Source organism: Hemicordylus capensis, chromosome 4 (assembly GCF_027244095.1).
Source record: "Hemicordylus capensis ecotype Gifberg chromosome 4, rHemCap1.1.pri, whole genome shotgun sequence".
Taxonomy (NCBI): domain Eukaryota; kingdom Metazoa; phylum Chordata; class Lepidosauria; order Squamata; family Cordylidae; genus Hemicordylus; species Hemicordylus capensis.
Window position 1 is genome coordinate 4,989,019 of NC_069660.1, and position 12,923 is coordinate 5,001,941.

The window sequence follows — 12,923 nt, forward strand, 5'->3', positions numbered from 1 at the left end:
TCCTCCTCAGCCTCCCTCTGGGTTCTTTTCCGCCTCTGCTGCAACTCTTAGCAGTGAACCCCTAAGCCAGCGCAGGGCCTGCTTTGAAAAGGCACAAGGAAACTTTGCTTCCAGAGCAGGCTGCAGGGCGGGGGTGGAAAATGAGCTGCTTCTCCAGTGGAAAGGCCCCGTAATCCAACTCCCTGGACGTCTGGTGGCCTTGAAATCGAACTCAAGGTGATCTCCCTTTGCTGGAGCACACCTGGAGATCAGCTGCTAATCCTCCCTCGGAAGAGCAGAGGAGGAGGACATGCTGGCTGTCACTCTCCTCTCTCCTGACAGTTGGGGAAGGGTTTCTGGACAGGACCAAGAGACAGCAGCATTACTGTCCTTTGCTGGGCCAGCCTTGGGTAATAAGCAAATACTGTTGAGAAGCCCCACCCAGCCCTTGCCCCTTTAAACAATCCAGGAAGCGCTTTGATCCCGGGGAGCAGGGAGGGGGAGATGCAGGGGGCGTGAGGAGGGGGAGGGGCCTCCGGGCTTCTCTGCGCCGCCGCCGCCTCAGCCGCCCATCCGGCTGGCAGAGGGAGCCCTCCTGGGCTTCCACAGCCGCGTCTTTGCAGCCTGCCAGGCTGCAGGATCACTCCAGACGGAGCTGGTTTTGCTTCCACAAGCCGATCTGAGATGAGGCAGAGGCACTGCCTGCGTGCCAAGCTGCCTGGCCTTGCCGCACAGAGCTTTGGGACAAAGGACCGAACAGGCGGACCTGCGCCCGGTAAAGCAGCTGCTGGGGGTGAGCCCTGCACAGGTGCTTTGGGGCTGGTTTGAGGGCAAAACCAGAGTGGAGTGGCGCCGGGCGGAGTTGGCCGACAGTGCAGCTGCTCTGCTGGCATGACTAAGGCTGAGGATGAGCCACAGAGATGCTCGCTAATATCTGAGTTTCTCAGAGTAGTGAGGGGCTGGTGCTGTGTGCGTGCCAGAAAACCAAGCTGAAGGCTGACGGTTAACACTTGCTTTTGCCTCTCTCTCTCTCTCTCTCCCCCCCCCCCCCCACACTACTCTTTTCTCCCTGGAAGTATTCCTGCCCACTGCTCAAATTGTTGCCACAGACATGAAGAGGACCAGCGTCCCGGTACGGTAACTGTGCAGGTCGGCTTGTGTTCTGGACCATGGACTCACTGAGACACCCTGAGTTGGTGTGAAGATGTCGAGTGGTAACAGGCAGCTCGTGGTGGACTTTATTTCCTACAAGCTGTCACAGAGGGGCTACAGCTGGAGTCAGATCGAGGGTGACAGCGAGAACAGGACTGAGCTGGCCGATGACACGGGGAGTGTCCTCAACGGGAGCCCGTCTTGGCACCCCAGCAATGGGGCTACCGGGCACCCCAGCATCCTTGAAGAGCATGAGAACAGCCCAAGGTTGGACGTGAGGCAGACACTAAGGGAGGCAGGGGATGAGTTTGAACTGAGGTACCGAAGGGCTTTCAGCGACCTGACCTCCCAACTCCACATCACTCCTGGCACAGCGTACCAGAGCTTTGAGCAGGTGGTGAATGAACTCTTCCGGGATGGGGTGAACTGGGGGCGGGTTGTGGCTTTTTTCTCCTTCGGAGGAGCTCTGTGTGTGGAAAGTGTTGACAAGGAGATGCAAGCCTTGGTGGGACGGATCACCAGCTGGATGGCCACTTACCTGACTGACCACCTGGACCCGTGGATCCAAGATAATGGCGGCTGGGTAAGAACTTAGTTAAGGACGGCGTGGGAGGTGACACCATCTTTCATTTAACGAAGAGACAGGTCCACTTAAATTTTAGCAACATCAAATGTCGGTCTTGGGGTTGCTGAGTGTGAAGGAGAGGCATCTGGCACAGCATTTTGCTGCTTGGGGGATCTTTCTCTCACCTGACAGCAGAAAAGAACTCTCTCCAATGAGCACCTTGTTTGTTTCTGAGAAGTGCTTCTCTCTCTATCTGTGAAAGGTGGGAGTATCCTTCACTAAGGCAGTGCATATGGCTTCCCTGCCAAGCTAAAAAGTAAAATGTGCTGCCGAGTCGATTTCGACTCCTGGGGCCCACAGAGCCCTGTGGCTGTCTTTGGTAGGATACAGGAGGGGTTTCCCATTGCCTCCTCCCGCACAGTGTGAGATGATGCCTTTCAACATCTTCCTATATCGCTGCTGCATGACAGAGGGGCTTCCCATAGTCTGGGAAACATACCAGTGGGGATTTGAACCAGCAACCTTCTGCTTGTTAGTCAAGCATTTCCCCGCTGCGCCACTTAACATACTGCCAAGGTACCTGTGGACTGAAGGGTTGTAATTGTACATGTCCTCTTGAGCTTTCTGCTTACTGATGAGGCAGGCTAGTAGGTGGAATCTTCTCTTCCCCGCCCCACAACATATATGTGGTCCTGAGACCTCTTTCCTTGCTTGCTATCTTTTCTTATTGTTGCAGTCTTATTGTTCATATGGTGTATTGTTTGTGTTGGCTTGGTTCAGATCCCCTGCTGGCATGCCTCTGAATCCTAGAGCACTCCTCAGCATGAAGCCCACCCAGTAAAGTTCAGAACTGCCAAGAACCCACTTTGACGTTAATGCTTATAGCACTTCTCAGCATCACAAATGCTTTCTACCTTCTACCTTATGCATGCTTGCTACGGCTGTGGTGCTGAACTGGCCCTAAGACTTTCAGTGAGCTTCATGGCAGAGCAGGGAATTTCCCGTTTCCCACATCCAAACCCAACTTCTATGATAATCTGCCATACTGGGCCATCATCTCTAGAGTCAAAAGCTCTCCTTCAGAATTCGTGTGTGTGTGTGTGTGTGTGTGTGTGTGTGTGTGTGTGTGTGTGTGTGAGTGAGAGAGAGAGAGAGAGAGAAAAGGTTAAGTAAAAGGTCTGGTATGAATGAGATGTGCTTCTAGAACTGAGGTATCCAGAAGATGACTCACAAGACAACTGCGAGCAATTACTAAATTTGATCCTGGACTTGTCCTCTTCTGTTACCCATCCCTATGGATGGATTGGTGTTTCTGTCTCAAATCTTCTTCTTAGGAAAAGCAGTCTGGTGCACAGCCAGTGTGCCTAGATGAAGCCTAAGTGTGCGTTGGAAAAGGTTAGGCTATGGGATTTGTCCAGTGAGGTGGGCATGGCCTCAGTGGCTCTGGGCGTGGCTTTGCACCTGTGCTTGAAACTGCCTTTTTTGCCTGACAGGAAGGCCCCGTCCTCCTCACTACTACAATAGTACCATGGAGATATCTCTTGGTGGGGTCTGCAACTCAGTACTGGCATAGAGAGTGCTCATGAGTCGGGAATAGTTTTACCTTTCCTTGTAAACAGAGCAAAAGCGTCATTGTCACAAGTACCCGCGTCCAGCAAGGTGGCCTGAGCATTCGTCCTCATCAGTTAATGACCTGGCCAGAACTGCTGCTAGCCACTGGCCTGTAGACCAAGGGCAAGCCTCAAGGCTCTTCCATCCCAGAGGGCTGCTCTTTGCCCTTGTGATCTGCCAAAATGGGAGCGGGCAACTGGCGGCCCAGGGTGTCCAGATGGCATCCTTTCCCTCGCTGAATTTGTGCCTCATCTGCCAGGGCTCTTTGACCCCCTTGGCCCGAGAGAGACGCTGGCAGAGCTCTCCCATTCTGCCCCTCAGCGGCATTGCCTGCCTTGCCACAGCCGGCATTTTTGTCCACATGGAGAGGGTTGCCTGTGTCTGGGGGAGCCAGCTTTGCTTGCTCAGTCCGAAAGATGACGCTGTTCAGAACCAGCAGCCAACCAGGCTGCTCAAGGGAGCTTTAGGCCCACTCCCTCCACTGGGCTTCTCCTGCCTAGTGGGTTGCTTTTTTCGACTGCTCAGAATGGAAACTTCCTCACTTCTGGCGAGTTTACTTCTAGGGGCGCTTCAAAGGGGAAGTGTCTCAGCTAGCCAGAGGTAAATGCAGCATCCAAGGAGTTGAGTCTCATGGGTACACCAGGCGGAGTGCCATGGGGGGTGAGAAAGGAGAGGCCAAGGAGCCGGGAGATGTGACTCAGGAATGCCTGGAATGCGGCTGACCTGGGGGCACAGCAGCAGCCTGGGGCGTGGCTGCCCAAACACACCCGACTGGTTCCCCCTGCTGCGAGTGGCCGCTGCCTCTCTTCTTCCTCTTAGCCCCTCCGAACGTGTCTGGCCCCATTTCTCCGTCCCCCTCCAGCTCCCCAGATTAGTCCTGGATCCAATGGAGATCTCCTTGTCCCTGTCGCTCTGGTGACGATTGGGCTGTATCCTGGAGACCAAGGCGATAATGTAATCTGGTTTTGTAAACTAACTCCCCAGGGGGATTTAGATTAAATCACTGATGGAAAGTCACTGGCCCTTGCTTGTCAAGATCCCCCCCCCTTCCCCCACCCAGCTAGTACCACCCGCTGAGTCTCCTCTCTTTTTGTGTCTAAGCACAAATGCATTGTTTGGGCAAATATTTGTTCAGCCATTTGCAGGAGGGGCAGGATAGCTCTGGGGGGACACACCCACTGGTTGCTTGCTGCTGCTGCTGCTGCTGCTGCTTTGCCCTCCCTGCCTGGGTGGTGGTAGCCACACCTCCTCCTCCTCCTCTCCTGGCTCTGTTGTGTAGTCTAGCTGGCTTAAATAAATGGGGCAGGGGATAGTGCAGTGGAGCGGGAACAGAAGACTAGTCCCAGAAAAGCTAGGGCAGCAGAAAAGCCTGGGCGACCTTCAAGACTACCCCACGGCATGTAGCACAAGTTCCCTGGTAACCTCGGTAATTAAAACTCAGGCGAGTCATAAAAAATACCTCGGGCTCGTTCGTGGTCGCTGTGGGAAAAGCCATGGACTGTGCTTGGGGTGAAGATCAAATCTGCCGTCTTCCCGGCACTGAGGGTGCTGGCCCTCACTGCCAGGGAGCTGTGCACAGATGCAGTATGCGTGGCCTCCCTTCCTCATCACGATGGGCTTTTTGCTAGTAATAATACATTTTAAAGAATCTCTCTAGAGCAGGCCTGCTCAACTTAGCACCCCCCCCAGCTGTTTTTTGGGCTACAACTCCCCAAAGCCACAGCCACAGTGGCCAATAGCCAGGGATTATGGGAGCTGTAGGCCAACATCTGCAGGAGGGCTGAAGTTGAGCAGCCCTGCTCTAGAGTGTCTAGCCAATCAATCCCTGGCCAAGGCTGTGCAGAGAGGAGCAGGCTTGCGTCTTCATTCTTGAAGTCAGCAAGGACAGAGAGCAAGTTTATCCCCTGGCTGTGACTCCACAGAGGGATGTCTCCATGCAGAATGCACAGAGGGGCACCCAGAGGACCTTCCGGTATCCCAGCCCTCCTCTGCCGCACACCTCACTTATCCTAATCAGGAGCCTTTTGCTAGTAGCAGCTGCACTGGCCCTGTTGGAGTCGTTCGGTTTTGCTTTTCGCCTGGAACACCTCTTGGCCGGAGAGGTGTGTTCTGGGTTGCCATTCTTCACACCATTCCTGCCCTGCTGCAGGCCACCAGCCAATACACAACCCTCTCCCTGCTCTTGCCATGGCCCTGTTAGGCCTGGATTAGTGCTTCCGTGGGGCTTATGGAGCAGCCTTTGCCTGGCCCTTTCAAACAATGCTGTTGTGGAAAGGGCGTCGCTAGCAAGAAAGACTCACAGAGAGGCTTGCAAGTTCTGGCAGGCCTGGTCCTGGCAGGGAGCAGAATCCGTGTGTTCATGTGCATTCCCCAGAGTCACTCAGTGTATTATGTCTTGGAAAGGAGCCTTGGAGAGGGCAAGGGCAGCCAGCAGCACACTTCAAAGAAGGTGGATAATCCCTTTCCTTTATCAGTCTGCAGGAGATCCAGATTGTGCTGGTGGTTTCAAAGGTGGCATATTTGGAGGGAAAGGAAGGTAGCCAGAGGGGGTCCCAAGTCTTGTCCTTGAAGGCAGTGGTCCTGTCTTCCTGTGCAGCCTGATTGTGCAGCTCTTTCTGTCTTCCTGAGGCAGGTGAGGTCGTTGGGATCACGTGTGTCCCCAAAGGGGTCTGCTCGGTATGGCACAAAACTGGCTGTTATGTCCTTGGTTCAAATAGTAGTGCCTCTCCTGTGTTGGATGAGCACTAGGAGAGCCTGGACTTCAGAGTGGCAGGAAGGGATCCATCCTGGACCGAGCAACTGGGAAAGAAAAGGCAGCAGTACGAATTCTTTCCAAAAGCATTCAGACCTTTTGGAGGTAAAACTGGTCGGTTTTGATGTCAGGCTGCATACATAATGCTAGTTGGTTTGCACAGTCATTTTTATTCAGGGCTGGGATTAAAGCTCCCCTGCCATTCTGTCGGCTCAGTCCTCCAGGGCAACTGGTGTGCAGATAAGAGTACCTTTTCAGTGTATAGGTGATCCTCTTAAGCAGTTTGCCTTCCTGTTGGTATGCGGAAAAGTATGTACCAGGTGTGCCCCTGCAATGTTTACGTAAGGCACTGTGGCAAGATGGACTCCGACATTCACACCTCCAAGCAGTGCCTTGCAGCAACCAGGCTGTTCGTCCAGGAGCACCCAGTTTGCTCAAGGCTGCCACCCAAACCTGCTGACTTCATCCTGGAGTGTTGATCCAGGGTGATTCTGCACACCTGCTTTCTCTTTTATGCCTCTTTTCTCATGCATGGAGTTGCTTCGTCTCGCATAAGCCCAGAGCAACCAGGGTGTTCAGAACATGGATCCTGATTGCTTGGCAGGGCAGACCCACCAGTCACCTGTGATGTTTGAGCTCAGCTATTTACATTGCAGCTTTGCAAGTCAAAGAGCCGACTCTTTCCTTTGCCAATAAAATGTAGGCACTTCTGGGCTACAAGGTGGCCATTGAATGCAGCATATGCAGAAATGGCAGTGCTATGATCTGGCTTGGAAATTAAGACCTAGATACTGCTAGGAGCCTGGCAGCTGCTGGCAGAGGTCAAATGGGCCAGAGGCGCTCTGTTTGTGCAGATGCCTGGAAACTGGTTTTACATCCTTCCCAGGAGGCTTTCCCCTATCACTTGTGTTCTTGGCCAGAGAGGACCATGGGCATTCCCCAAGGTTTGTCCGGTTCTAGTTCTGCTGTTATCAGCTGTTGTGATCAGTCCTGCTGTTTGTTCAAGTGTAGCATCAAGGCACTGAAGCAGAGAGATGCTCACCTAGTTACTTCCTTGAGTTAAGAATGTAGGAAGCTGTTGTATCCCTTGGTCCATCAAGCTCAGTATGAGAGCACCTCCCCAGGGTTTCCGGCAGGGATCTTTCCCTGGAGATGCTACCTGGGATTGAACCTCGAGATGCTGCCAAGGATTGAACCTGGGACCTTCTGCATGTAAAGCAGATGTTCTACCACTGAGCTATGGCCCCATCCCAATGACTGAATGTTTCATTTTCTCCAAGATTTAGAAACTGAGGTTGTGGGATGTAGGATGATCAAGGGCCAGCCTTGATCTTGCAGACCTCAGGGTAGCGATGACATATGACCTGAAAATCTTGCAGAGCCTAGTGGGGGGAATGTTACTAGGTGAAGCTTTTGCTTGAGTTCCCTCTCTCTCTCTCTCTCCCTAACTCCCAGCTGGCATGCCCTACCTATGGGCGCCAAGAGTTGTACCCAGTGACCTGGACGCAAGACCTTAACTCAACTGCAGCCATTTGGAATGGCTTTCATACAAGCCGCTATCAGTTTGTGTTGTATCTGTTGCACTCTGTGGAGTATATGGAGTTCTTTCCTCTCCTCCCAACCAGCCTGTTTGATTTGACAAAGGCCAGCAATCAGGACTGAATAGGGAATTAGAGCTGTGGTCTCCCAATGCACACCCGAGACCATCCACTTACATGAGCATCGGCCTAGTGGTGCTGATGTCGTGCAGTTGGGGGGGGGGGGCGGGGGTGTTGCACATAGGAATGTGACCAGCACACTCTTCTGGAGACAGAGCCTCCACCTCAACAGAGTGACCTTCCCTTGCACCAGTGTCTCTGCTTTCCCCCTTTCTGCCTCCACCAGGCAGATTTGGTTTCCCTGGAAGATCCATTTGCTGTTGAGTGGGATGACTGGGCAGGCTAAGCTGCAGGTAACTGCCATCGGAGGGTTGAGATTGCTCAGTCTCTGCTCTGCTCCCTTGCTTGGCAGCCACCCAAGCCGATTCGGAAGTGGGAGGGTTTTTTTGCAGAGCTCTTCAGGAAATGCCAATGGAATGACTTCCCCAGGCCATTTCCTTTCCCAAACAGCATTCCTGCCACAGAGAATGTGAAGGATGGAAAAGAGCCTTTGCAAACGTTAACTTCTCGCCCCCTCACTTGGGCTTTGAGCCTCTCTTTGGGGCCCTTATTTTCCTGTGCGAGATGGCTGCAGTTTTCCACCCATTCGTGTAGTTTCTGTGTGGGCAGTACGATGGATTCAGTGGCCATGTGTTCGTGCTCTGGTCTAGGCTCTGAGACCCTTGTGGGCTTTGCACGGATTGGCTGTCATTATGCTCCTGCTGGGGGAGCGAGGGCTGATGTGTGCCAAGATCCCCGACGAAGGAGGAAGCGCTGGCACTTGAGCCCCCTGCCAGCTGCCCTCAATACTTCCAGCTCCTCTTTATCTGGGCCTTTGTGCTGTGCTGTCTGCACCCAGGATCAGGGCCCCTGAAGAGGAGCTGCAGCTTGTCGGAGCTGCTGAGGCATGATGGCTGCTGTAGCTGTGTGTGGGGGCGCTGGCGTTTCATTCACAGCATGGAAAGCCCTTGCACTGTGCCTGGCACGTCAGGCTGTGCCTCAGAAAGTGACGTCACCTGCCGTTATATAACCAGGACGTGAGCGTGCTCAGTCAGCCCTGGGGGCGCACGGTGGGGGGTGGGAGGCGGAGTGAGATGTCAGTCCTGAGCATTCGTCTTCCTTTGTTTTGTCCTTTTTGTCATTGCCCTGAATTATTGAGTCAACTCCAGAAAGCCGTGAGCGCAGGGTCCCCCTTCTTTAAGCTGCCAGAGACACTGCTCCAGAGATTTGGGACTGGGGTAGAGAGGGCAAATTGGGGGATCCAAGGAAGAATGTAGGAGAGCTGGACCATTCCTGGACAGTTCATAAAATGCCAGCAACTGGTCCCTTTGATGCACCTCCATGCATCACATGACCTTATTCTATATTGAAATGACCTTATTCTATATTGCTGGAATTGAGATGTCTACAAGATTAGGGAGAGGGTGACCATATGCACAGCTGCTGGCCCTCAGTCTTTTACTTCAGCCAGGTGGGGGGCTTTGGGTGAGATTTCCACTGCTAAAGAGACCCTACACTTGCTGAGCCTCTCTGCTTGGGTGTAACTCCTGGGCAGTTCCTCCCTGAGCCACATTACAGCAAGATTCCAGCATGGCTCGAGTGGACGTTGGTCACTTTGGCGTGGCCAGGGCCGCTAAGTGGCTTCTAGCTGCCCAATAACTGCACAGTCAATAATAACTGCACAGCCAAGCAATCTGCAGCCCTCCCCGCACCCCGAGCTGTCTCCCGCTGCAGCCGACCCTTCCTCCATCTAGCCCAGTACTGATCTTCCTGGCAGCAGCTCACCAGGCTCTCTTGTGGTCCTGCTACCTGATCCACGTTCAACCTGCCAGTGCCAGGGATGGGGCCTGGGATCTTCTGCAGGTAACGCGCACGGTCCCCCCCTCCCCCCCACCTTGCTGCTTGCTGCTCTCTTACTGTTCTGGGGAGAGTAGAGCATGCAGAGGGCCAGAAGGGCTCCCTCCCAGGTGGAGTAGCTGCCTCCCCCCTTTACAGTGGGGTCCTGGCTCCTTCCTAACCGTGGGAGTATTTACATAGTGCTTGAGAGAGTTCCTCGAAGCCTGTGTCTATTCTCCTGCCCATGACTGTGGGAGGGAGGTCAGTATTAGCATCGCCTCCACATGACCGGTTGTGCGGCCGAAGCGGAGATCTCGGGGGTGGGGGCATGAGCCTGGGGCTGACGGAGGTTGGAGTGGCCTTGTGCCAGCTCCCACCTGTCCAAGGAGGCTGACGCACCCCTTGACAGCCTGCCATGGAACTTGGCAGGTGTTGGCCACAAGGCCATTCCCTCCTGGCTTTGCTGCAGCCCCATCATGCCAGGCTGGGAGTGCAGAAGCCCTGCAACCCACCCCCACCCCCCCGCCCGCCACGTTGGCTCCCTGCTGGTGCCGCCGATGGGGTGCGTGTCCCTGGAAGTCCGTCTTGCCGCCCAAGCAGCCTAGGGCCTTGCACCACTTGGGATGTGCCTGTTAGTGATCCTGTTCATTTTGGCGCCTGGGGCTCATTCCCCCCATCCCCTGCACCACCCCAGCGACAGCCCGTCAGTCTGTGGGGCCCTTCTCTGCCAGGCAGAGCTGCCTGGGGGTCTTGCCCTCCTGGATGCCTCTTCTTCTTGTTGTGCTGCCCGGGTTTGTAGTGGGAGGGAGGTTAGTAGAGTTCCCCTTTGCAGCACCAGCAAAACAGACGGGAGGGGGCGGAGGGCTGGGCCGCTGGCTGGCAGATGGCCCCAGCTGGGGGTTCCAGGGAGCAGGTGTGTGGCTCAGGAGGGAGCACCAAAGAGGCCTCTCGGCCCAGGGGGATCGCGAGGTTGCTTGCCTGCCTGCCACGCCGGGGAGCTGGCTTGACCCAGTTACTGTGCAGAGGGCGGGGGGCTCGCTGGTTGTGTGTGTCTTTTTCGGCGTTGGGCTTGTTTCCCCCCCTCCACTTTATGGGAACAGGGCTGAGCAGAAGAGCAGGGGAGGGGAGGGGAGGGGAGTGGAGGGGAGGGGAGGGCAGCCTCCGGGCAGGAGCGCCAGCGCAGCTCCTCTGCGCAGCCTGCTCATCATCCCCGTGCGCTGACACGTGCTGGCTCCTGGGAGCCGGCTCACGTGGCCTTTGCCAGCACCATCTCTTAGGATTCCCGGTGATGGGGAGAGTCAGAGCCGCTCTCAGCTGCAGCCGCCCGCGCCAGGGGAGCTGGGGGGGGGGGAGCAGCAGTGGAGGAGGAGGAGATGCAGCAGTGGGGAGTTCAGCCGGCTGCAGCCCAGGGGTCCCCGCGGCCCCGTTTCCATGCCGTGTTTTTCCCTTCTGCAGCATGCAGGGAATTGTGAGGGCCGCTCAGTTTCACCCTGTGGACTGAGCATCAGCTGGTGCTCGTTTTAACCCTGGCAGCCTCGGAGCCTGGGGCCTGGTTCCTTCTCTGGCTTGCCGTGGGCTACAAACAAGAACCTTTTCATTGGATGGGCGCTTATGTCCATTTCCAACCTGGACCCTCCAAAGGCCCTTCGCAGGCTGATTACAAACACAGCACAGTACATTTCAGGGTATTTCCTCTTGTGTTACCCTGAGAGCTGAAAGCTAGCTCTTATAAACCAGCTTTCAACAGTGGAGTTCTTTATTCTAGCTCTGAGGAGCTGGCATTAAACACACGGCGGGTGTGTGTGTGTGTGTGTGTGTGTGTGTGTGTGTGTGTGTGTGTGTGTGTGTGTGTGTGAGGAAGCCGTTCTTCTCATGAGTGTTAGTGTGTCACCCAAGCTGAACTACCAGCTAGTTATGGCCGGTCTATGCCAGCAAATGCTCAGGCCTGCCGGTCTCCCTAGGAAGGGTGTTCCACACTTGAGGAGCAGCCAGCAAGACTTCCTGTCTCATTCTTGGACATGATGGCTGGTGTCTGGTATAGTCAGGAGGCCTCTCCTTGTTGGCCTTGCAGATTGGGGTGGAGAATAAAGTAGACGGCCTTCTCTGAAGGAAGCCAGGCCCAAGCTGTCCTGAATCATTCCTCCTGTCCCCAATCCCTTGAATGTATGCTCTCTTGACTTGGGGTGGGGTGGGGGACAGTTCTTCCTCACCCGTGGTCAGCTGGTTGGAGGCTGAGAGTGACTTCATGAGTTGAATCACTCTTGAAATGATGGCTTCATGGGATGAGCAGAAATTGGACAGGAGGGCTACGCTCCTTCCCTGGTCCATAGGGTGGGTTCCAGGCCCCTCATCCTCTCTGCTGCTGAACTCTGGAGGTGCCTAGAAATGAGAAACTGGGTGGGGGTGGGGGTGGGGGACATAACATAAAATTTTGTGCCAAGGCCATTCAGATTTGGCACAGAGAAAGGGTGCATTCTGCAGCCAATATAAATTCTTCACATGGAACCAATATGCTAGATTCCTCTTCTTTTGTATAACGTATTCTGGTTTTGCTAGTGACAAGGAGTGGCAGGGAGCCTTGTGGGATGCAGACACCTTGCTGCATCCCCTGTCGAAGCTCTTCAGCCACCCCTCTGGCTTCTAAGATCTCAGCAGGGACGGCCAACCTACCTCAAGCATATCTTGAACGTAGGACCTTCTGTGTGCAAACAAACCACGTGCTCTCATTTGAGCTGCGACCCTGACCCATGCTCAGGAAGAGTGACCGAGAGGTACATGCCAGAGTCCAAGGTGTAGGCACCTTGCAACCTTGGCGGAGGAGGAGAAGAAAGTGACTGAATGAAGAAGATTCTGCTCGAGCTCTCCATCTCTGCACACCTTGTGTAGCAGGCAAGGCCAGCTGGTGTTGCATGGGGAGGCCTGATACGGCAGCTGTGGGTGGCCTGTGCACAAGCTGCAGTGGGCCCATTGTGTGTCAACAGGCATGTTCACCATCCATAAGATGCTACAAGATGAATTGGTTCCTCGATACTCTTCAGTTTGCAGATCTTCTCTCTCGCATCCTCACAAGACCTCTGTAAGATGGGCCAGTCTGCTGCCTTTCGGATTCAGGACTTGCCACTAACCCCAACCTGCAGTGTAGGATTCACTGGAAACCTTTTTGTCAGACTTGCCTGTCTGTCTTGCTCTCAGTGCCTCTCTCTCCCTCTGTCTGGCTTTCCCTTTCTTCCTCTGTCTTCTTAAAATTTGCGTGACCAAGAATAGGCTGGCGTGGTGGTGTCACTTGTGGCATGGCTCACCAGTTGAAGAACCATGGGCTGCTAGGCTGAGTCTGAGAGAGGGCACCCACATCCAGATGCAGCAATGTACAGGCAACAGCAACCAGCTTCTT

The 12,923-nt window shown here is 54.5% G+C and overlaps 1 protein-coding gene across 5 annotated transcripts in view; it reads left to right on the plus strand.

The window, feature by feature from the left end:
* The window catches only part of BCL2L1 (BCL2 like 1), a 63,762-nt gene that overhangs the window by 9,680 nt on the left and 41,159 nt on the right, over nucleotides 1-12,923 (plus strand). For 2 of the 5 annotated variants that reach the window (XM_053248818.1, XM_053248822.1), the window contains exon 2: nucleotides 1,056-1,714. In XM_053248818.1, coding sequence (XP_053104793.1) covers nucleotides 1,184-1,714 — 531 coding nt within the window. In that variant the 5' untranslated portion in view covers nucleotides 1,056-1,183. Of the gene's footprint in view, nucleotides 1-547; nucleotides 788-1,055; nucleotides 1,715-12,923 lie in introns of those variants that run through there. The other 3 variants (XM_053248821.1, XM_053248823.1, XM_053248819.1) reach the window with 3 other exon arrangements.